The sequence below is a fragment of the Diplodia seriata genome (assembly GCF_021436955.1).
Source record: "Diplodia seriata strain FDS-637 chromosome Unknown scaffold_1, whole genome shotgun sequence".
Classification (NCBI taxonomy): domain Eukaryota; kingdom Fungi; phylum Ascomycota; class Dothideomycetes; order Botryosphaeriales; family Botryosphaeriaceae; genus Diplodia; species Diplodia seriata.
This window is the reverse complement of record NW_027117308.1, coordinates 3437856-3461248: the sequence shown is the minus strand read 5'-3', so window position 1 is coordinate 3461248 and position 23393 is coordinate 3437856. Positions and strand designations below refer to the sequence as shown.

General features: G+C 56.7%; 10 protein-coding genes across 10 annotated transcripts; 6 read left to right on the top strand and 4 right to left on the bottom strand.

The window, feature by feature from the left end:
• Positions 1-17: 17 nt before the first annotated feature.
• Positions 18-1525, top strand: PCM1_1 (Phosphoacetylglucosamine Mutase; the record flags this gene model as incomplete). The annotated part of the gene is made up of 3 exons (XM_066772508.1): positions 18-26; positions 86-613; positions 665-1525. 3 exons carry the CDS (start codon positions 18-20, stop codon positions 1523-1525), a joined length of 1398 nt encoding a protein of 465 aa, XP_066637787.1.
• Positions 1526-1990: 465 nt separating this feature from the next.
• Positions 1991-3044, top strand: SLS55_001003 (uncharacterized protein; the record flags this gene model as incomplete). The annotated part of the gene is made up of 3 exons (XM_066772507.1): positions 1991-2108; positions 2173-2309; positions 2430-3044. The coding sequence occupies 3 exons, from the start codon at positions 1991-1993 to the stop codon at positions 3042-3044; spliced, it is 870 nt and encodes a 289-aa protein (XP_066637786.1).
• A 2186-nt stretch (positions 3045-5230) lies between these two features.
• SLS55_001002 (uncharacterized protein) lies at positions 5231-5939 on the top strand (the record flags this gene model as incomplete). Its single annotated transcript, XM_066772506.1, has 3 exons — positions 5231-5249; positions 5377-5467; positions 5519-5939. The coding sequence occupies 3 exons, from the start codon at positions 5231-5233 to the stop codon at positions 5937-5939; spliced, it is 531 nt and encodes a 176-aa protein (XP_066637785.1).
• A 1277-nt stretch (positions 5940-7216) lies between these two features.
• Positions 7217-8574, bottom strand: SLS55_001001 (uncharacterized protein; the record flags this gene model as incomplete). The annotated part of the gene is made up of 3 exons (XM_066772505.1): positions 7217-8127; positions 8182-8332; positions 8383-8574. The coding sequence occupies 3 exons, from the start codon at positions 8572-8574 to the stop codon at positions 7217-7219; spliced, it is 1254 nt and encodes a 417-aa protein (XP_066637784.1).
• A 955-nt stretch (positions 8575-9529) lies between these two features.
• SLS55_001000 (uncharacterized protein) lies at positions 9530-11290 on the top strand (the record flags this gene model as incomplete). Its single annotated transcript, XM_066772504.1, has 1 exon — positions 9530-11290. The coding sequence occupies one exon, from the start codon at positions 9530-9532 to the stop codon at positions 11288-11290; it is 1761 nt and encodes a 586-aa protein (XP_066637783.1).
• A 269-nt stretch (positions 11291-11559) lies between these two features.
• MEC1_2 (serine/threonine-protein kinase M1) lies at positions 11560-18028 on the bottom strand (the record flags this gene model as incomplete). The annotated part of the gene is made up of 7 exons (XM_066772503.1): positions 11560-14835; positions 14894-16084; positions 16427-16903; positions 16952-17048; positions 17096-17248; positions 17296-17715; positions 17769-18028. The coding sequence occupies 7 exons, from the start codon at positions 18026-18028 to the stop codon at positions 11560-11562; spliced, it is 5874 nt and encodes a 1957-aa protein (XP_066637782.1).
• Positions 18029-18104: 76 nt separating this feature from the next.
• On the bottom strand, positions 18105-19479 carry MEC1_1 (serine/threonine-protein kinase M1; the record flags this gene model as incomplete). Its single annotated transcript, XM_066772502.1, has 2 exons — positions 18105-18841; positions 18894-19479. The coding sequence occupies 2 exons, from the start codon at positions 19477-19479 to the stop codon at positions 18105-18107; spliced, it is 1323 nt and encodes a 440-aa protein (XP_066637781.1).
• A 413-nt stretch (positions 19480-19892) lies between these two features.
• Positions 19893-20186, top strand: COX16 (Cytochrome oxidase assembly; the record flags this gene model as incomplete). Its single annotated transcript, XM_066772501.1, has 2 exons — positions 19893-20036; positions 20106-20186. 2 exons carry the CDS (start codon positions 19893-19895, stop codon positions 20184-20186), a joined length of 225 nt encoding a protein of 74 aa, XP_066637780.1.
• Positions 20187-20339: 153 nt separating this feature from the next.
• TAD2 (tRNA(adenine34) deaminase) lies at positions 20340-21011 on the bottom strand (the record flags this gene model as incomplete). The annotated part of the gene is made up of 3 exons (XM_066772500.1): positions 20340-20413; positions 20465-20562; positions 20620-21011. The coding sequence occupies 3 exons, from the start codon at positions 21009-21011 to the stop codon at positions 20340-20342; spliced, it is 564 nt and encodes a 187-aa protein (XP_066637779.1).
• A 550-nt stretch (positions 21012-21561) lies between these two features.
• On the top strand, positions 21562-22305 carry SLS55_000995 (uncharacterized protein; the record flags this gene model as incomplete). The annotated part of the gene is made up of 1 exon (XM_066772499.1): positions 21562-22305. One exon carries the CDS (start codon positions 21562-21564, stop codon positions 22303-22305), a length of 744 nt encoding a protein of 247 aa, XP_066637778.1.
• Between the last annotated feature and the right edge of the window lie 1088 nt (positions 22306-23393).

The following is a 23393-nucleotide window of genomic DNA, read 5'->3' as shown; positions in this document are numbered from 1 at the left end:
ACACTGAACAGGGCGAGATGCTTGAGGTATGCGCCGTTGCAGCGAACCGTGTAGTTTGCGAACAGTCTATTGATTCCGCTCTCAGTCTTCGTGGGAAGCTCATGCTACCGTCCTCGCAAACGCCGAGACCGACGAGAAGCTCGTTGAGGCGTATAACAAGCTCGCAGCCGAGCTCAAGGTGAACCAGACGGCGCCTGCGAAGGTCATCTTTGCCCGCGACACCCGTGCCTCCGGTTCGAGGCTGGTGGCCTGCCTCGTCGACGCTCTCGAGGCGACGGGCACCGAATACACCGACCACAAGTTCCTCACTACTCCTCAGCTGCACTACTTGGTCCGCTGTGTGAACACGAAGGGCACTGTGCACGAGTACGGTGAAGCGTCTGAGAAGGGCTACTACGAGAAGATTGGTGCCGCTCTCAGGAAGGCCCTCAAGCACAGGCAGATCCCCGAGGACGCGCCTGAGGACAAGGGTGTCGTAGTCGACTGTGCGAACGGTGTGGGTGGCCCTAAGCTGAGGGAGCTGATCAAGTACCTGCCTGGCCCTGAAGAAAAGGGTATTAAGATCCAGGTCGTCAACGATGATGTGCACAAGCCCGAGAACTTGAACTCGCAGGTGGGTATCCCCACGATGACTTGGATACCATCCCAAGCTGACATGGAATAGTGCGGTGCCGATTATGTCAAGACGGGCCAGCGCGCTCCGCCGCAGTCCAAGGCCGGACCGCTGGAGCGCAGTGCATCTCTGGATGGAGATGCTGACCGCATTGTCTACTACTTCAACGACAAGGACGGCAAGTTCAACCTCTTGGATGGTGACCGCATTGCTACGCTCGCGGCCTCTTTCATTGGCGATATGTCTCGCCATGCCGGCCTGGGCGAGCAGCTCAAGGTTGGTGTTGTGCAGACGGCTTACGCCAACGGTGCTAGCACCAAGTACATCACCTCGGGCCTCAACCTGCCGGTCATTTGCACGCCCACCGGTGTCAAGCATCTGCACCACGCTGCGTTGCGCTTTGACGTTGGCGTCTACTTCGAAGCCAATGGCCATGGTACCATTGTCTTCTCTCCTGCAGCGCTCAAGACTATTGAGAAGCATGAGCCTCAGTCCCCTGCTCAGCACGAGGCCTTGGAGACGCTGCAGGCCCTGACGGATCTGATCAACCAGACAGTTGGAGATGCGCTCTCGGACCTGCTGGTCGTTGAGGTTATCCTTGCGCACAAGAAGTGGGGACCCTCCGAGTGGCTGCACACTTACAACGACCTGCCTAACCGCTTGGTCCGCGTTGAGGTCAAGGACCGCAACATCTTCAAGGCGGTTGATGCTGAGCGCAAGCTGGAAAGCCCGGCAGGCATCCAGGAGGAGATCGACAAGCTGGTCGGCAAGTACAAGCAGGGCAGGTCGTTCGCGCGTGCTAGCGGCACCGAGGACGCGGTGCGCGTTTATGCGGAGGCGGAGACTCGGACCGAAGCGGACGATCTGGCGCAGAAGGTCGCGAGCCTAGTCAAGCAGTTCGGATCTGCCTAATTGAAAAACAACAAAAACGTGGAGGCAGCTCCGCCCGGGCGGGATTTGCGTGGGAATTGGCGGAGCTTGTCGGCGATTCGGGGTATGACGCAACGCAATGCACTGGAGTAGGTATTCCACATGATAGTTTAGAGAAACACGAAAAGTTTGTCTTCTGAGCTGGTGTGCTGCAAGGATTTTAAGATTGATCAACGGCGCGATTGACTGCTCACTGGCGAGTGCGAGCAAATCATAGCGGAGCGTGGCCGAAGAATGGACGCTGATGGGCCTACACGTCACCGGCCGACCGCTCTCGGAGCACCTAGGCGGGGAGGGGCATGTGGATCTCGCGTGGCGTCTGGAGACAACCCCGCCATCCTCCTCAACAGCTTGTTCACACCACCTGAAGCTTCTCCTCTCCTTCCAAATACCTCCTGATCACAGCTAGAGTCCTGCACATAATATCCACAGGCAAACCCCAACACAATGGCAGACCTCAATCTCCAGGAGATCCATGACTTCCTCATTGAGGTCGCGAAGAAGGCCGGTGAGATGATCACCACGGCCAAACCTTCGACCACGACATCTGGCGAGAAGAAGAACTGTGAGTGCAGGCTATTTGCGACGTGAGGTAGTGATCGAGCGCTGACAGTACTCCCGCCCCGTAGCTGCCGACCTCGTCACCGAAACCGACCAGGCCGTCGAGAAGATGGTGTCGACGACGCTGAAGGAAAAGTACCCCTCTTTCTCCTTCATGGGCGAGGAGACCTACAAGCCGGGCGACAAGCTGACGTCTAACCCCACCGTAAGGCCTTTCCCTACCGAACAACTCGCCTCTCTACCTGACAGCTACGCAACCCCTTCGACCCCCTCTAGTCTTTTCAACCCTTTTTCTTTTCGCTAACGAGGGGGGTTATCATGCTAGTTCATCGTCGACCCCATCGACGGCACCACCAACTTCGTCCACGGCTACCCCTACGTCTCCATCTCGCTCGGCCTGGCCGTCGACCTCATCCCGACCGTCGGCGTCGTCTACAACCCCTTCACGACAACGCTCTACTCGGCCATCCGCGGCGGCGGCGCCTTCCTCAACCGCACCACGCCGCTGCCTCTCCGCGAGCCCGAAGCGATGAAGGACCTCAGCACGACGGTCGTCTGCGTCGAGTGGGGCTCGGAGCGCACGGGCAACGACTACAAGGTCAAGAGCGAGACGTTTTCGAAGCTCTGCGCGCGGAAGGAAGAGGGCGGCGCCATGGTGCACGGCCTGCGCAGTTTCGGCAGCGCGGCGCTGAACCTGTGCGGCGTCGCGTCGGGCGCGTTGGATGTCTATTGGGAGGCCGGGTGCTGGCCGTGGGACGTGTGCGCGGGCTGGGTCGTCTTGACGGAGGCAGGGGGCATTGTTGTTGATGGAAATCCCGGTGAGTGGAAGCCGAGGGTGGATCAGAGGAGGTATTTGGCGGTGAGGAAGGGCGAGGGGCAGAAGGGGATTGTGGAGGAGTTTTGGGGGTTCGTGCAGGGGAAGTTTGAGGTGGGGAATTAGATGAGATGGCGTGGAATTGGGAGGCGTAACTGTTCATATTGTGGCTAGAGTAAAGGAACAAAACCAAGCTAAATACGAAACTGCATGGGTTAACGGCAGCCTAGCTGGATATGCAGCGATACGGCACGGAACTGGTGCAGTGAGCGCATTGAAAGTACGTAAGTCCTTTAACTCTCCCTTCCTTGGCTTGGTGTGCGGCTGCTTACTGTGACCTAGATCTTCTACTCAGTCGCGAATTAAAGTCAGTAATAGAGCCGCCGGATCTTGGCTGAGGCGGTTACGAGCGTCACTTGGGGCCGTTGGCCTACGTAGCCAATGATCGGAGCCGAAACAACACCACATTGCGGCTCAGCGTGGCATCAACAAGGGTTGCAGTATGCCGTCAGCATTTAATTTAATTGTTTGGTACGTTCAGGATGCAGCATCTAACATGCTAAGCCTGCGCTTGGGATACTTCTACATTCTCTGACCCGTACGAGGAAGATGAGACCGAGTCAAAAATTCATCCGGCTTCACTCCCTCGGATCACAGTTCTAAGAAGAGCCGCAAAGCCCCAGACCCGCCCCCAAGTCTGAATGGCCGGATGGGCCATGGCCGCTAAAAAGAGTACCTCTTCCCGGATTTCTATATTGCAGTATTGGCCATGTGCTCTTCATACTCTTCTCAGTCGTCTGCTTCATCTTCTGTGGCTTGGCGTGGGCATATGATGGCCGGAACATACACTGAAGTGCCATCATATCATTTCCTCAACTGATATCAGCGATTTCTATCAGCGGTCGTCGAAAACAACCTTTTTTTTTTTTTTTTCCACCGCAGCCGTATTCGGATCGCCTTTGGTGAAGGATCCAAGATTGACCTGTGGGTTAATGAAAAAGTGGCGCTAATTGAGGAACTCGAAGAAGATGATGACAAAAATCCAGACGGCTGATTGCTATTGACAGCGAAGAAGACACGGTCTATTCGTCTCTGCTCGGCGTGCCACTTGGGAGCCTGCCGGATCCGTCAACGAATTAGGACACCAACACCTCACTTACCATCTACACAACATACTGGATGCTCGACTGTAACCACAGAATCTTTAGAGACTTGTTCAATTACCCGTCTGGTCAACTCTGTACTATTATGTCCGACCGGCGAATTGGCGATTGGTTAACTTTGGCAGTCGGTAATGACGGCACGGTGGAACCAGCATGGGGTCCATGGGACCCACCGACTGTAGCTCCCGTAGCTTGCGCCACACAGCCGGGCAGGATGAGGATGGAACGGGAACGTTTCAGCCTTCGCCAATCGAAATCGACGGTTCTCTGGGTTCCGGCCTTTCTGGGGGTTGGAGTGTGCCGGATTTACCGATTCAGGAACAGGAGGAAGAGAAGTGGGAATCTGAGGCCCCGATGACCAGGCCCAAATTAGTGAGCCGTAAAGCATATTAGCTTACCACGTCCAGCGGAGCCAAAACAGGGGAATTACAGGATGCGCCGTGATGCAGCTAGATGCAGCTTGATGCTGAAAGAAAGCATTGGAAGAACAGGCCAGATGCGGACAGAAGGAAGGAAAAGGATGACCCCTGCAGCAAGCGTAGATCTCGACGCCTTGCCGACTTCCCGCGTGGCGAACCAGTGGCTGCCGGCGGGACCAGGGTTGTTTCGAAGCTCGTCGGGGTGGTTGTCAGCTTCTAGCGTTGCCAGACGAAGGAAGAGAGCTGCAAGTGGGGGAGTGCGGAGTCAGGCTCCGGTGTGGAGGCGACCAATGCGAGGCACTTGACCTACGTCAACGACAGGCCCTAGCGGAGCTGAACTCATCAACCGGAACACTGTGAACTCTATCTCCAGCGCAGCCGGTCTTCTCGCCGTCGAGCCCATCACATTGGGTTTATGGACAAGGTCATCCGTGTGTGTGGCCGGGGGATGCTGCCACGCTCTTTTGTGCGATGTGCTTTTTGCATCGACGTGGTATTACTCCAGCTCGCTCCGATTTCCGCACTTAAAACCCATCGTTTCCCCGCACCTTCACTTTCTGGAAAGGATTCCTTCCGTCACCGAGAGTCTCGCCGTTGGACGCCCTCCCACATGCTTTCATGATACCAACACGTCTCGATTTAACTCGCGCGCTTTCCCCGGTACCTCGCAGCTCACTTCTGCCCGTCTCCATCATCACCCACCCACCATGACTGGAACACTCATACCACCATGGTACGAAGGCTACAGAGTGAGTCGCGCCGAGATGTCTGTGGTCAGCATTGTTTGGGGAATTAGCCTCGGATGCTCCATGTTCTGCGTCGCGACCGCCATAAGCCAGACTCTCAACACGTGGGCACGATGCGGCCGGATAACAGAGTACATCTTCTTGATCTGGATCGAGATAATCGTGTGCACCGTCATCGGCGTCATCTCGTGGCTATACATGAGGAGCACCATCGGACCCAGGTACTTCACGTTCCACCGCTTCCACCGTACTCACTAACGCAGCCGCACCAGTTTCGAATTCTTCTTCCTCACCCTTTGCCTCTGGGTGGTTCAGATCCAGGTACTGCTTCAAATCATCATCAATCGTATCGCCCTCCTCCTACCGGATCCGCGCCGCGTCTCCAAGATCAAATGGACCGTCGTGGCCTACGTCGGCATCATCAATATCTCAGTCTTCTGCATCTGGATCCCTGCGCAGCTGCAGCGCTCTCAAACCTTCATCCACATCAATCACTACTGGGACCGTATGGAGAAGGTTCTATTTTTGCTCATCGACGCCGGCCTCAACTTCTACTTCATGTGGCTGGTGCGCAAGAACCTAATCGCCAACGGCCTGAGCAAATACAAGATCCTCTTCTGGACTAACGTTGCCCTCGACGGCATTTCCATCTTTCTTGACGTGAGCTACACCTATTCTCATGGTTTTCCATAAATTCAAAAAAAAAAAAAAAAAAAAAAAAAAACTGACATACAACGCAGCTCGCCATCATCCTTTCCATGTCTTTCAAGAACCCCTTCATCTACGTGCAATTCCACCCGCTCGCCTACATCATCAAACTCGCCATCGAGATGTCCCTCGCCGACCTCATCGCCAAGGTCGCCCGCGCGTCGTCCGCCGCCCGCGTACGCGGCGGTCTCGACGGCATCGAAGGCATCAGCAGCAGCTACGACCTCCCCATCTCACCGGGCGGAACGGCTCACCAATATCCGCCGAAAAGCAGCGGCGGAAGCAGCCGATACGGCGGCAGCGCCGCCACCACCACTAACAATACCACCGCCGCCACTGATAACAGCAACTGCCGCTACCGCATGGCGAAGGTGTCGAACGTTGCGGGCGCGCCGTCGTTTACGAGCGAGATCACGAGCAACAGCAGCAGCAGTAATAATAATTGCAACCGGCGGTTGGAGGGCGTGGAGGAGGCTAGTGGCGGCGCCCTTGGGGGAATCACGAAGATGGTGGCGGTGGAGGTGCGGCGCAGCGAGTACCGCCGGCACAGCGATGAGATTGCGGTTCTGCCGACGTCGAGGCCATCGGAGACGGCGCGGACCAGCGTGGATACGGCGGAGGAGGAGAGGAGGATCAGTGTGGATTCGGGCTTCGCTGGGGACCAGGAGAGCCAGCGGCGGTTGAGGAGGGTGAGTTGGGAGGGGCGGGGGTATGGAGAGGGGGAGGAAGAGGAAGAAGAGGAGGGTGATTTGGGAGGGGCGGGGGTATGGAGAGGGGGAGGAAGAGGAAGAAGAGGAGGGTGAGCTTGAGATGATGCGGAAGGCATATATTCCTTGAAGAAAATGTGGGGAGAGTGGGAAAAAATCTTGGAGGCTGGACCTCCCTTTCATCCTTTCATTCTTTCGAAAGAAGCCATGGCACAGCGATGCGGATACCCAGACTTCTTTTGTTCGTTTTGGGAAGCGGAGAGCGACGAGGGTAGATACCACTCGCAGATGCATGATCTGAGCGACGCGAGTATAGCGATTTGGAGAACATGTGCCAAAAAGGAAAGACAAGTACTCGTCAAAGTTCTTTCGAATCATCAGCTTGAAATCATCCTGTTTGACAGCTTTTGGGCTAAAATACATATTTACAATTGCCTAGTCCTCGGGGTCGAGGGAAGCCCGGTCATCCATCCAATCCAACCAGCCTCACTCATGGTCAGTCCGAGCTTGATCGAACCCCACAGGTATCGAGATAGCCAAAACATCATCACCCGTTCAGGGCAAGCCAGCGCCCCTCTTCACAACCGTCACTTCACCCAGGCCATCCACGCCCTTCTCGGCGCCGCTCGACACACCACCCTGCGCGATGCCGACCTCGGCCTTGTCGTCGTTAAACGCCAAAAAGGCACTCGTGAAGAAGGGGGCGCCCACGGCACACATGCCGCTCGTATCCAGCGTGAAGCTCAACGCACACACGTTCGTCTCGTTGTAGTAATCGTTGATGCCCCTGGCATAGCTCCTCAGCGGGACCTTGACGGTGACCTCGGCGCCGTCGGCGCCGGTGAAGGTGTAGTCCAGGGTCTTGTCCTTGGGGATGGACTCACACGGGCCGGGCCAGGCCGGGTAGCCGTGGTTGTCGACGGTGCCGGTGGCGGCGTGGAAGTCGTCGGCCGCGAGGGGAATGTTCTCGGTGCCGAAGCCCGAGTCGATCAGGCAGCGCGGCGTCGTCTGCGTGTCGACGGCGAAGGGCTTGCCGCCGTAGCTGAAGGCGGGCACGTCGACCCAGTAGCCGACGCCGCCGCCCTCGGGCATGTTGAGGCCGACCTTGACGAGCGGGCCCGTGTGCTTGGACGCGTCGGGCAGCGCGCCGAAGAGGGCGGTGCCGTGGAACTCGCCCGTGACGTTGGCCGGGGGCGCGTCGAACCACATGGAGAGCGTGGGCGACTCGATGCGGCCGGTGGCGAGCAGGTCGCCGCGGAACGAGGGCCCGCGCGTCGAGTTGGTGTTGGCCGAGAGGCCGAGGATGCTGCGCTCGTAGGCCATGCCGTTGCACGTCGTGGCCGACGAGCGGATCACCGAGTAGTTGGCCAGCTGCACCTGCTGGTTGAGGAGGGGCGGGTAGGCAGCGTTGGTGAAGGAGATGGTGTCGTTGATGCTGCGGGGCGCTTGGATGATCTTGCCGTTGCCTGTGCCATGTTAGTGATGCATCTTTTGGTGCTGGGCGGAAGGGGAAGACGTACCGCCATAGGCGTAGGCGGCGGGCGACTCGCGGAGATCGGTCGAGGTGGATGATCCGGGGTAGTTGAAGAAGGGTGTCACGTCTTCGGTGCAGGGGCCGGTGCCGAAGAGGTAGGGGCTGCCCGAGTTGATCTTGCCGTTGGGGCCGTAGACCTGCGTTTTTGGTCAGTGATGCTTTTTGAGAAAGTGACGGCTGCACTTACCCAGAAGTCGGCAGATCCAGTATCAACGACGGTTTCGATCGGCGTCTGGCCGGGAGTACCGTACACGAGATCGGTAGAGACCTTGGGGTAGCCGCCGTACTTGTAGGACAGCGGCATGATGGCAGGCGTCTGAGCCTGTCTGGCAGCAGGAGCGGCAGCCGCAAGAGCGGGCAGGAACAAAAGAGGGAACATGGTGGCGAAAACAAGAGAAGGTCTGGGCAGTAAAGAGCATTAATCCGGCAAGGGCATTCGGAGCTTATAAGGGACAACGAGAGAAGGCGTCGGCTAAAAGACACAAGCATTCACATCATGATGTTTCGAATTAACCTTGTTTCCTTCGACAGGGGGTCGCGTGGTTGACTTCCTTTTCCGTATTGGCGACCGATATGTGGGGCCATGGGGTGGGATATATTTAGTCATGCCCAGCCAAGCATTCAGCGTGATAGAGCTGCGCTCGTGTTCACTGTCCTAGGCCGATGTTGGAAAGAAGCCCATCAGGTCGGTTCGCTTAAGTATCAGTGCAACGTGAATGCACAATGTTTCCGGACAAAAGCTCCAGTGACCTTGGCGAATCCGACGTCGTAAATGCAGAAGGGTACGGGCTCGCACCGGCCTAAAGGCTGAGCTAGCCAATCTAGCTCAAACGCCCATCTTCTAGTTTGCTTCTAAACTAATCCCCCGCTCGTAACGCTTTTCCGTACTTCATGCCATGGTACGAGATTACTGCAACGGTGAGAACCATTGAGGTGCCTCTTTGCTCGAGGTTCTAGTCATTCTAACCGGCAAGGTTGGTGTGATACGAGCACCCCACAAGAATCCCAGCAAAGATCAACGCAGTGTCGGCCGCATCGAGCACAAGAACAAACAGCAAATCAAAAACCCAGCCTTAGCTAAAGATACACCATCGTCCGACCCGCTCCGTGCGCACTTCGCCGTGGCGACCACCCGACACGCAAGGAGCACCACCTGCCCTTTTGAATACGAGATATGCGACAACGACCCATGACGTTCCGTCCCGCCCAAGCAGACTAACGGCCGTTCGGCCTCGACTGCACCCGCCGTGGCGCTATATGAGACGTCTATCCGCCGGGAAGGTGTTCGCAGGCCATTGCTCTCGTTTGCCCAATTGACAATGCGCCTTCAACCAATGCTGGGGACAGCCCTCTGGGCCTTGTCTCAGACCGTGTCCTGCCGAGCGGTCAGCTCGTCCGCAGCAGATCTCGTCGAGCACGAAACGACGCCGGTGCTGCCGGCGGGATGGACGTACCACTCGCCTGCCAGCGACAATGAGACTCTGCAGCTGCGCATCGCCCTGGCTCACCCGCAGGACGCCGACCACTTGCGCCTGGCATTGTCCGTCAGTGATCCGTCGTCGCCCACCTACGGCAGCTACCTGTCGGCCACTGAACTGCAGGCCGTCCTGCCCGACCTCTCCGCCGCCGGCGCCGCCGTCACCGAGTGGCTGAAGTCTGCGGATGGCGTGCAGCACGTCTCGCAACAGGGTGAATGGATCAGCTTCACGACGAGCGTCGGTGCAGCCCGCTCGCTCCTCGCCGCCTCGTTCGCGCAGTACAGCTTCAATGGCGAGACGCCAGTGCTGCGCACGCAATCCTACAGCGTGCCCGCGCCCCTGAAGGACAGCGTTGACTTCATCTTCCCCGCGACGCAATTTCTCGCCGAGGGTGGCAGCCGGCGCTACGAACAGTACTCTCGCAACAAGCTCGAGACACGCCAGCACAACCTGCCAGGGCCGGCCAACTGCAGCACCGACACGTGCCCCAAGAACCTGGCATCCAAGTACAACATCGACTACTTCCCGCCCGACGCCTCGTCCGGCAGCAGCATCGCCATCGCCGGCTTCCTCGAACAGTATCCCAACCGCACCGACTTCCAGTCCTTCCTGCACAACTACGGCCTCAACAACTACACGGTCGACTACACTACCGCCCTCGTCAACGGCGGCATCGCCCCGGATGAGCCCGACGTCGCCGGCGCCGAGGCCATGCTGGACGTCGAGTACGCCTTCGCCTTCACCGGCCCGCTGCCCGCCACCTACATCTCCACCGGCGGCCGCGCCCCGCAGCTGCACCAGCCGGGCAACACGACCGTCCCGCCGTCCCAGGCCGACAACGAGCCCTACCTCGAGTTCCTCAACTACCTCCTCGCCCTCGACGCGCCGCCGCACGTCATCTCCATCTCCTACTCGGACGACGAGCAGACGGTGCCGCCCGCCTACGCCCGCCGCGTCTGCGACCTCTTCGCCCGGCTCGCCCTGCGCGGCGTCTCCGTCATCGACGCCTCGGGCGACGGCGGCGCCGTCGGCACCGGCAGCGCCGACTGCGTCAACGCCAACGGCGAGACGCGCTTCATCCCGACCTTCCCCGCCACCTGCCCGTGGGTGACATCCGTCGGGGCCTCGGCCGCGTGGGGCGGGCCCGCGACGTGGAGCGCGGGCGGCTTCTCCGACTACTTCGCGCGGCCGGCGTGGCAGGCGGGCGCCGTGGACGCGTACGTGGGCGCGCTGAACGGCAGCCACGCGCCCTACTACGACGCCGCCGGCCGCGCCTTCCCCGACGTCAGCCTCATCGGCGTCGCCTACGTGACCACCGTCGGCGGGTACACGTCGACCCAGAAGGGCACGAGCGCCAGCACCCCCGTCTTCGCCGCTATGGTCGCCCTGCTGAACGATCTGCGCCTGCGCGCGGGCAAGCCCGTCCTGGGCTTCCTCAACCCGCTGCTGTACTCGGATGCGCTGAAGGACGTCTACAGGGACGTGGCCGACGGCCAGAGCGGCGGCTGCGCCAATGCGACTTGGTTTGAGCCCGGGTGGGAGGCCCTGCCTGGCTGGGACGCTACCACCGGCTTGGGAGAACCGGATTTTGCGAAGATGAGGGCGGTTGTGGTTTGATGAGGTGGAATTTTTTCTTCTGTCGAGTTCGGGTGGGGTTTAAAGAACTAGTTAACCATGAATGAAGGTATTTCTCATGTATCGGGGAGTCACTTCTGAAGTGCTTTGGATTATGACAATGACTACTTTGTTCTTTTGCCCCAATCGAATCAGGGAAAAGACCAGCAAATACTTACATGTAGACGGCCCAGGAAGCAGTAAGATGTGGTAGACCGCAGGCCTTGAAAAGTGATATCGCGACACCCTTTACTGCCACAGCCCTCACGTAGCTAAAAGAAAGCACACCAACCGATATACATGGCCGCCAGGTTATGCGGATCCCTTGCCCTTTCAATCAGCGCATTCGCGTATCCCTCCACACTCAATGGCACCGTCTCCTCGGGCAAGAACCCCTTCACCTTCTTCTTCACGCTCTCCAGCACCTCCTCGGGCGTGGTCGGCACTCCCTTGATGTACCTCTTCTTCTTCCCGATAAAGTCGGCCGTGGGATCGTACAAGAACGTCTCCAAGATGGTCATCAGCGTGTCAATGTGCTGCCGCAGCTGCCGGAGGGTGAGCTCCGCGGCGAGGCGGTAGGGGCCCTCGACGCCGTACGCGCCCATGGCATCGACCATGTTGTGCGTGAGCCGGAACGGGACGAGCTCCGGCTTCTCGAACGTGAGGCCCTTGTCGAAGAGGCAGTTGAAGTCGACGTGGAAGATGCGCCCGTCCTCCTCGATCAGCAGCAGGTTCTCGCCGTGCCGGTCGCCCAGCCCCAGCACGTGCCCGACGATGGACATGACGGCGCACGAGCGCGTGTAATTGAGGCGCGCCGCGAACCAGGCCTCGGGCTCGGGGAAGGACTCGATGAACCACTCGTGCAGAACAGGCCGGAGATGGCCGAGAATCTGGTCGGTGAAGATGTGTATGTTTTCTCGTTTGCTGATGGACTCTTTGAGTTTGTCCCGGATGTCTCCGTAGTCGATCTTGATGCCCTTTTCGCGATAGAGCTTCAGGACTATGTCCCGCATGGGCTTGAGTCCCTCGACCCACTCGATAGCCCCGCACTCTTCGTTCAGCGGCGTGACTGCGTAGGTTCTGATGTCGAGCCTTCTCTTGCTAGACTCGACGTCACCCAAGAGTGCCCTGTTGACCATGGCGTTGAACTCCATCAATCGTTGATCCTTCCGGAGGTCGTCCTTTGGCTTGCAGAGAAGGCCGTAAGCCCGACCGTCCGAACCACGAACAATCAGCTTTCGAGGTCTTTGGAGTGAGCTGAGTACAAGAACGTCATCGCTAAACGATGAGATGGTAATGACATTCCCGGAGAACGCAGCCCTGTATGCCTTCGGGACAACCTCTGCGTTGCGAGGCAGACTCGCGATCAACGTTGTCTCGATCGGCACGACCAAGCCGCAAGGAGCCAGCTTGTGTGAGAAACCCATATCCTTGGACAGGCTGACGCGTTGTTGCCTGTCTGGTAATGCAGCATCGCAAGCATTCAGTAGTGCCGCTGAGAGCCTGTCTCCCTGCACGATCAACGTCCGCACATCTGGACCTGATGAGTTAGTCTTGGTCTTCTTGCTGAACTCCTTCAATCTGGTCAATAGGTGTGCTCCACGAGAACTTCGATCGTGGTTTTTCGATTTGACCACAGCAAGAAGACTCCAGAGCGATTGCTGGGGATGGGCATCCGCGACCTTGATAATGATTTTCGACAGTACTTCATACGTTTGGTTGTGCGGATGGCTGATGCGCGTGATCATCTGCGCCAGCGCCGTATAGAACAGGTAAGCCGGTAGCCTGTCCAAGACATACTTCTTGATCTGCTGGTTGATCGCGTCCAGGCGGAGAGCACGAACGACGACGATGTCTTCCTCTTTTTCGTAGCGCTGCCGGTTTCTCTCCCACTCTTTTGGCAAGCGGTCCCGAGATGCCTCCATACCAAGATCAAGCCACAAAGTTAGCAATTTGGGAACCGTCTCATAAAGGTGCTTGACGCCAAATGTGATGGATCGAAGATAGTTCTCAATGATGAGCTTGGCAGTTTCGCCGCATTTGGTGGAAAAGCTGACTTTTGGCTGCGTTTTGTCCGATTCGAGTAGCTTGTTGTAGTGTTTGCCAAGGTAATAATGTCCCTTTTCCCATCTGTTGTGGAGCTTGATGGCAGTGTGATAACACTGGACAATGCTGCTTGAAGCCGACTGGCCTGACTGATCCAGCCACTTGGCTTTCAGCAGGTAGGCTCGTGCTGCAAGCTTGTTGACAATCAGGCGCTGCTCATCAGTCGCGGTGGTCGACATGCTATCTCCGGCATTGATCGGCGTTTGCTCACGCGAGAAAATGTTGGCGGCGATCGCACCCTCGAGATTCTGGATTGCTTTCCGGTGGTGCCCTTCCTTCCAAAGAAGCCGAGAGTGCTCGATCTTGGCCTCACTCTCCCCGAGTCGAGTTGCGTGGAGGACTGCGTCGAAAGCCGTGTTGCTTTGATTTGCCTTCCTGGCCAACCTTGATGTTGTAAGCCATGAAGACGCAAGGTCAAGACCAGTGAAGCCACGTGATGAGAGCTGCATGGCCGCCCGTCGCAGCCCCAGCACGTATTGCTTTTCGGCGGTATATGCTCCCAAGAAATCAAGACGCCGATCCAGGTTCTTGAGAAGGTCTGTACGACTCAGTGAGGACTCAGTACCTCCACTGATTGCTTCAATCTCATAGAGAACGTGCAACTTCAGCATCGGGTCATGGCATGCCTGAAGCGAGGCCGTGGTCGAAGGCGATAGTCCTCGGGCGACCGACTCTCGCAAATCGTTGATCTTTGCGACAAAGCCTTTCGCATCCTTCTGTCGTAACGACAGCAAGGCATCACCGACACCAACATTGAACTCTTGCAAACCAGCTGGCGCAGTAGATAAGAGGTCTCCCAGCACCCTCCACTTTCCGGTGACCCATGAAGCTTCTGCCGCGAGCGAAAGAATCTTGGGTGCACACGATCCCACAGACGTCTGGAAGCTCTGGACTTGAGCCAGTAGCGAGTCATATTGATTGGACTCTCGCAGACAACTGAGGAGCTGATACTGGATTTCTGGATCGTCGGGCTTCTCGGCCAGAGACAGCTCGTACCAGCTCTGTGCAGCCGTCCACCTTCCAGCTTTGCGATGTTCCAGGACTTGCTGGGCCGGGTCGAGAATTTGCAGGTGGGCCGAAATCCCCTCTATTCCATCTGGTTCGTCAATCTGAGTGTATATGTACTGAAGGTGTTGGTAGAGATTCTCCTGATCAATGGGCTCTTTGGAAAGCTCCGCTTGTTCCTTCTTCTGCCGCACGTACTGCTCCCAGTGGAAAAGAGCACGAGCGTAGGAGCCACATTCCACGGCGCGGCGAGATATAACTTCAGCCGGTATAGCGTGCAGAACGCGCTCAATGCTACTGATCTGAGAAACGGCTTGAAGCTCATCAAGCTCTGGCGGCATTCTTCCGGACCTGGAGGCGAGCAGCCGGTTCTCATTCAGCTGCTTGCGCTTTTCTTGCAGCCATTTCGACATGTAGTCGAGCACTTGGAAGACGTTCTGGGAAGAGTGAGTACGCACGGGTGGAGAAAGACATGCCGGAATCTCGGCAACTTACCTCGCTACACTGCTTCAGTGTGTCGGCCTCAGGCCCTGACCCGTCTATGCCCGTCTCCAGGATCAGGACCAGTTCCTGGACGATGTTCTCGACTTCCTTCTCAGTGCCCCCGAGGATGACGTTGACTACAGTAAACGGAAGGAGAAATGTCGGGATAGCCAAGTCATGTCCTCGGATAATTTTTGACAGAGTCGGGAATATCTGTCGTGTGTTGTCTCCCTTGGGTCGTAGTAGCAAGTCATGAACAAAGTCTCGCAGCCACGTGGTGTGGGTGAGTTTTGGCTTGTAGATCGGGTATTCCTGAGTGGGCACTTGGTTTTCCCTGCGTTTGACCTCATACTTCGAGCTCAGGAAGGGCGTGAGTGTGCTTCGGATTGTCTCGGGAATCTCATTCCAGCGTTGGTAGTGTGGGCTTCCTTGCGACGAACGCGGGCGGTAGGTAGTAGATTCGTTGCTGAAACCACAGAACCTGAGCATCTCTTGCATCACATAGGCGATGAATGCTTGCGATATCGCATTGGTGGCCGATTGGAAGGCCTTCACCAGCACCGACTCCAGCATGAATGCGATAAATTCGATAGCTTCATCTGCCCGTTCCAAGTTCGACAGCACGAGAATCTCCCGCCTTGGCCGCACCGTCTCTGTTCGAGACGGATCTAAGCAGCCCACAAGACCAAGACATTGCGCAGCCAGGATGGCAATTTCAGAACGACTTTCAGTGAACCTGACGGATGCGTCCAGTATGGAGCGGCAAAGTTGGGCCACCACGTTACTCGGATGCTGAGCAACAGTTGTTTCGTGGATGAACTGCTGGTTGGTTTCTAGGTACAGCCTGAGTTCTTTCAAGGCTTGGGCGACAACCGATGCGTTTTCATCCCGGCAGCGCCTCGTGAAAGCCTCAAATCGGTTCACCGAAGACTTTACCCGGAACTGATTGATTCGGGATTCGGTCTTGCTGAACAAAGGAATAGACTGCAAAGATGGGAGCATGTCAATCCTCTCTTGAAGTAGTTCGTCGTGCTCAAGGACAATGCCTGAGATGACGCTGTAGGCCTTCTTTTGGGAGTCTGGTGTAAACGAGTCCCAATATCGAACCACTACAGAAAAGGTTTGGTCGATCAACAGTTCAACCTCGTCCTTCTCCACAGCTTTAATTAAAGACGCCCACACGGAAAATGCCTTGTTGCACAACTGTGGCACGTCAAAAGCCGATTGGAGGCATGCGCGAACTTGAGGTAGCGCAGGGCTGACATGGGTGCCCGCCAAGGTAATGAGATCCTCGATCGCGCTGAGGCTCCTGCTTCGCTCCGAAAGCGGTGACGGTGCTTTCGAGCTGTCGTTGGCACTCGACAAGTGGGCCATAATTCCGAGTATATTGGTCTCGAAGAATTGGCCCAAGACCTTTGTCTCTTTGGTACTCTGGCGACTAGAGGCTCCGCTGCGTCGCTCGCAAATGGTAGCAAACGTGCAAAACGCCCGGTGAATCTGGAGCCGTTAGTTTTTTGTAGTGTCTGTTTACCTAGCTGAACTCACCTCTTTCTTCCTTGCTCCTTCTTCTCCGGCTGAGGCCTTAAGAATCTCACAGGCAACATAAGTGGGTGTGATCTTGACCAATTCGGTAAATTCCTTTTTCCCAAGACCCGGCACGGATTCGCACAAGAGCGCAGCAGCTGATGTTTCAACGTCATCAGCGGGATGTATGAGCAGTGTGGCTAAAATCGCAGCGAGATTCTCCTTCGGCTGTAAGCAAATGTCTTGAACGGTCGTCTGCCGCGCTGCTGCAATTCGCTTCAGGACGTCCTTTTTCTTCATGAGGACAAGGTACGGGAGGACATCTTTTTGCGTCAGTAGGAGAAGCTGGTTTACGCCAGTCTCAAGGAGGTCCGAAAGTAACTGGGCCTTTTGCGGTCGGACACAGAGGTCCTTGAATACTTCGAAGCCGACGTTCCTCCAAAAAGGCCTTAGCATCTCCATTGGCTTGCATTTGAATGAATCCGCCAGAGACTGAAGCTGTTGAACGTCAGCGCTATCACTTGGATGCTAGAGACGCCAGCTTACCTCATGGTATGCCACGCTGTATATCATGGGGTGCGTGTGGCCGAGGTAATTGACTAGTTGCAGAAGCGCAATGTTGAGTTCATCATCACCACAAACTCTGCTTTTGTCAGTAGCACGAACAGTAATCGCGATTGAAAACGTTACCTGGCCACTTGCCCCCACGCGACAATAAGGGTTTCTTGTTCACCAAGCGCATTCCGGTCTGCGATTTGGACCATGAAGTTGAGAGCGCTTATGCGGTTTTTCTGCCGGATGTCTTCCGGAACTCCGTCGTGTAAAAACACCGGGAGAGCGTGTCTTGGAATTGGTTAGTCAAGCCTTCCAGAATACAGGGGGATACTTACCCTGCAGCAATGCGTAGTTCTCTCAGTGAACTTTTCAATGACTTCATACACCACTGTCCAAGCGGAGATTTGGTCAGGCTGAGTGCTTCCCGGTCATTGATGTGACTCAGTAAGTTCTTGATTGATGTAGCAGCCAAGATTCGCGGCGCCTTGCATCGCTGAAGTTCCGGGCAGTTGACGATTTTCTCCATTATCGTTATGACGTCCTTCCAAGCCTGTCCAGTGCCATCGGTATTCCAGGCTCGGTAGTCACGGGGTGTCCTGTCAACTCGGCCGTCGCACACGGTACAGGTTGAGTCCACAATATCACCGTTACTAAGGACATTTGCTTTCAGCGTGCCCACGGCTGCACAAGGTAGCCTCATCAACGCAGTCAAGGCTCGGCACTTGTCGCTATCCGACAGAATTGGAAATTTTTCTCTACGAGACAGTCAGCCTTACGGAAGATAGTCATCAAATGAATAGGGACGTACTCTGCTGCAGTCCTCACTCCCTCTAACCCTGCTTGATTATCATCACCCAGATACGTGCTCGTTTTCATTACCAGATGGTCCCAATAGGATTTTGACCGCGGCATTCGGGTCGGTGCATCGACGCGTTGTCGTTTGCGTGGTCTTTCGTTGTCTGGGAATTCTTCTTGCTGAGTTTCGAGGAGCAACTCGGAGAACTTGTTGAGAAATGAGGTATCTTCAAGATTGACAGACTCCTTCACCCACTGTGCGTGAAAAGACATTGGAGGCTCTGTCTGCTTGTCGCTCAACGAGTCCCTGCGTCTTAGACAGAGGGCGATGGCGCTCTAAGAAATGACGTCAGTGCTTGTCCATGATAGCCTTATTGTATAGGGCGCTTACTCGTAGATCGTGCTCAAGAAGTGCGGTCTGTGTGTCATCCTGGGCGATGGAGTCTATGCTCGAGAGAAACAACTCGTTGAAAATGCTAGCGGTTGGTGAAGTGGTCTCGAACGGCAACTGGTCGGATTTTGTTGGTCGGTTGAGCCAAATGGTAGTAAGAAGAATATCGGAAAGTGTGAGCTGAACGGTCGAGCAAGCCGGTAGACTGCATATCAGTTCAGTGATCTCGGAGAGCGTCTCATAGAACACCGTTGAAGTCTTGGGGGTGAGGATCGCTGATGTTTGCTCCGGAGTAGCTTGTGGTGAAAATGATCTTAAGGCTGCGAGAAACGAGAGCAAAAGTAGATCAACATAATCCTTCTGGGACTTCTTCAAGAGGTTGAGCCTACTACAGCACACCCATAAACGACCAAGGCCGTCAGCAACCCAGTCAGGCATTGCAGTCTGAACAGTGACTGCGATGCATGTGGTCCAAGATGGGCCAAGGCACTTGCAGATAGCATCCACGAGCGCCAACGCAATGTTGGCAGCCTGTGAGGGGCTGCTTGTCTCCATTTGACAATTCTGAGGAATAGCCACAATTTGCTGTCCATCGGGGAATAAACGTGAGACCGTGTTAGGTGGAGGAAGGGTGACTTTGTAAAAAAGAGGTGCATGTGGGGCCAAGCTTTGACTCTCCAGCGTCATGAGGATAGCTACAGACATTGTCAGCAAAGAGGTTGGAGTGCCAATTCTGGGGAACCAAACCGCTGATGGATGCTTGATAGGTCTCGATCAAGAGATTTGCCTCGAGCCATGTTCTGCGGTCTGTAGACAGCACTTGGATGAACGAGTGTAGAAGCTCCCGCAACTCTCCATGGAGTGATTGAAGGGACGGCCGGGATAAAAGAGAGAACATGATGGGCAGAAGCTTTGCGACAAGAGGCGGATGAGTAGCATGGTCTGTAGCGACTGGATCAGGACAGAACAGCAGGCCTGGGTTCCGTTCTATGGTTATCCTGATCACGGACATACCATCCCTGGCCTGGGAAAGCAGCACGTCACGGCCGAAAGGATTCTCTTTGAGAAGAGCATTGAACCCGGCTTCGACGACGACAGAAACCAACTGGAGATTGAGTCGCACGTCAGACTCCTCCGCAGACGGGTCTGTCAGGAACTCCTGCAGAAGCTGGCCAAAAAGGGCATTGTTTTGAGGCTCCTGGGCCCCGTTTGCACGCGAATGATTGTCGACGATTTGAGCGGCGATGGTAGACGGCGGAGGAACCCCGTTGCCCCAGCCCGCTGTACCGTCTGCGGACACGCGAGGAGCAGGGTCGCCAGCTTTGCGAGCCATGCTGTTGCTGGGTAGGCTAGACTGGTCAACGTGCCATGTCGCGACAACGGGGTGCAGCTGGGTGTGTGTGGTGAAACGGGCGACGGGTCGTTGAGGCGCGTGGAGAAGGCATCGCGCGGTCACATGGCGATAAGCAGGCACCGAGGTATCTTATCGGTATTAGTCCATTTGTGAGTGCAACCAACACGCTTCCGCGACAGCGACCCGCCCTCGTCCATCTCGCGCCGCGCCCCACGCAAACCTCACACTCCCCGGTATATCGCTCCACCTCACACAATACAGTGTTCGCTACCATGGCATTCCAAGCCAAGAAGTTCCGCGGGTCCGCCGCTCAAAATACCTTCGCCGCGAAATACCGTGTTCAGATGCAAAAGCACCCGTTTCTCCTATTTGGACTGCCTTTCATCGCAACAATGGTCGCTGGAAGCTTTTTCTTGACCCCGGCAACGGCCCTGCGTTATGAGAGACACGATCGCAAGGTTCGCCAGATGACGAGAGAAGAGGAGCTGGGCATTGGCCAGAACAAGAGGAAAGTTGATATGAAGGAAGAATACTACGTGAGTGCTGCCACCTCTGCGGCATGGTGCATGCCAGGCTGCATGGATGCTGACAATTGGGTGTTACAGAGGCTTGCCGCAAAGGATCTCGACGACTGGGAGCAGAAGCGCGTCAAGAGGCTACCGGGCGAACACGACGGGAAGCTCTAGGGATCCTGGGATCCGTACATATGGCGCTGCATAACAAGGCGTTGGAACTCGACTACACAACATGCATCTTCATCCGGCGTTGGATCTGGACATGGCACTGTACTATTATAATTTTGGGGGTATCTAGGCTCCTTCCACCATGGCCGGCACTGCTCACGCGTTGTCTGCGGCCAGCGGCACGATTTCCGTCTTCAACTCGCGCGTGCCCTTCTGCTTTGGCTCGGGAGCTGCCCTGCATTAGCGTCGTCGACAGGGGACATGGAACAGCGGCAGCGTACCCTTGACGTTCTCCTGGACGTAGAACTTGCGGAGCAGCATGATGGCTTCTTCCCTAAAAATACCGCCGTAGACGGGGTACGGCTTGTCGACACTCGGACTGGGTGGACTGCTCAGCATGATTCAGCAGGCCAGATGTGGGGCGGCGTGCACGCACTCGCTATGGATGTTCAGGACGCCTCCGGTGCCGCCGAACCTGTCGTTCCAGCAGCCAAAATACACGGCGCGGATGCCAAATTGGCGGAGGGCGGACGCGCACATCACGCACGGCTCGACGGTGACGTACAGGTCGGTCTCGCGCAGCACGCTGGCTGGATGCTCGGCGAGGATCTGCGAGATGGCGACGAACTCAGCGTGGCGCGTGCCGTTCAGCGAGCGGTTCGTGTCGTTCATGCCGCGGCCGATAACGCGGCCGTCGCGCACGAATACGCAGCCGACGGGGGTCTCGTCGGTGGCGAGAGCAAGCTCGGCCATGTGCAGGGCCTCGCGCATGAAGCGTTCGTGGTCCTCGGCCATGCGCATTCTCTTGGGCGCGGGCTCGTCGGCCATGCGGGATGTCTGGCAGCCAGGAACAGGCTGGCGCAGAAAAAGTCCGATGGATTTTGCGCAGCCGATCGCCGTTGGGCGCGGTGCAGGGTCCAGCCGGTGCGCCGCTTGCGCTTGGCCTCGCAGGTGCTTTCGCAGTGCGCGCGCACATGGCCGCCTCCTTGTGCGCTGCCCATGGCTCGCTCTCCCTTCAACACGCCCGTCCCGACGCCATCACCGTCCCACACTTCTCCCAGACCAGGCGCCGGCTCGCGTGTTCCTCCACCTCCCCCTCCTCCGTCATTGGCGCCAACCTCCTCCCGCCACCCTCCCCTCCGCTCGCTCCCAGCTCCTGCAGCTACACTCTCGCTCTCAAGCGCCCGCGACTAGCTTCCCCTGTCGGGACCCTCCCCGCAACGCGCAAATCACTCCAGCTTCACCCCCAGCAGATCAGGGTCTTCACGCGTCCCAACCCCTCGACCGCTCCTTTGCGCCGCGCTCAACCACCGCGGCCGTCACCCCAGCTAGCCTGCAGCTGCAACCCGGCGCACCACGCCACCCATCCCAGCCGATCATGGCGCCGTCCAGTACTAATAAGCCCTCCTTTGTCCCGCTCGAGATCAAGCCCATCGACTTCTCTCTCACAGCCGGGACCGACATCCCCGCGCCGCCGCCCGAATCCCCACCTGCCACGCCAGGCCGCCCGCCTACACCCGGACGTGGGCCACTCTCGTCCCATCCTACTTCTCCCCATGACACCTCGTCTGAGGACCCCATGGCTCAAACGAAACCCAGCCAGAGCTCCAGCCAGAGCTCCACTCAGAGCACCGGACCCGCCAATGGCGAGACACGCGGTCGCACCGAGAGCGTTGCCACCGCAAACACCAAGCCCGGCTCGCCCGGCTCGAAAAACGTGCTGAGCCCGACACCGACCACTGAGAGCATCGGCAGCAGCAAGAGACCTTCCTCTGTCCGCCGTTTCTTCGGCTTCCGCTCTGCGTCTTCGTCTGACAGCCTGCGACACAACAACAACAATCGCCCAACTAGCCCGCAGAACTCGGCCCCTTCGGGCGGCCCCACAAACCGGCCGGGCTTGCGTGAGCGCAGGAAGAGTGGAAGCTGGTTCAACAAGCGCGCGAGTACAATGTTTGGAAGCCTTGCCGAGGTCGGCGAGATCTCGAACGGAAGCGCGATTGAGGAGCAGAAGCCCGAAAAGAAGGGCCCACCTCCACCTAAACTGCCGGACCTCAAGAAATTGGGTACGGATCTGAACGACGGATCGCTCGGCGCGGACGACATGTTCAAGCACATCAAATAAACGGAAACGTTGATGATGTTGCCGGGCTTGCCGGCAGGCGGAGACTCGACCGCATCGGAAGGCGCAATCACCCGCGCAATCCCGGCAACTGGCGCCGCTACTTACAGCACGACGGTTGCTCTCTCGCGAAGACGCGGATGTCGCATAGTTGTCTAATTTTGGTTTACCCTTATTTTGGATTCTCATTATACCCTCGGAGCGCCTCTAGCACTGAAAGGTCCAGACTGTTACTACTGCTTTTTTCTAGTGCGGAATTGCATACACTCCACACATCCACACGTGGTACTCTCCATCTACACCTTTTCCTACTCTATACCCTCATATCTTGGCAATCTCTATAGCCTAAACTTCCTTTGATCTGTCCATCGTTTCTAGCTTTCACGGCTCCTATTTCACTACGAGGGGAAGCAAACCGCCAAATATCTGGCCACCTAATGTTGGGTGTCGGAAGCAGAGGGCGTTGGAACCTCACACCTCGCATGCCAGCAAGTTGTCTGAAAACCATCAAGTCGAGACACCCCGGGGAAGGTGGAAAAAGGCCAGGAAGTTCCAATGGTTGTTGTTGGGAAACGTAGATACGATGGCCATGTTGTACAAATGTTATCTCGATATTTCCTCAGCACCTACTCTGTCAATCCTCCACCGCTCCATCCACCATCTACTAGGACATATCAGACCTTCCAGCAGTTTCAAGACCTGGCTTCGAGAAAGAGCGCTGGATGACATGTTTCTGGTGTACGCAATCTCCGGGTCTTCCCTGCGTCTCTCTACCAAGTGGTTCAAGGGGGTGTGGAACCTAAAAAAAATTAATTTCAAATCTTGCTTCTCTTTGTACCTTTGAGCGAAAATACGTGTACGCCGGTCTCACTTGCGGCAGAATGTTTATCCCCCTCCCCCGTCGTACACGCTTTGCGGACTCCTTGTCATCTCTCCAAACGTTCGAGCGTCTTTGGTAGAGGGGTGCGCCATCTCTCCCTCCGTTTTGACTTATTTCCCTCCCGATGCCCTGGGACAATCGTCATAAGGTCAGAGTGTCACCCGAGATTACGAGTGAACGGCTTCGGGAGATGGAGACGACGTCATCCACG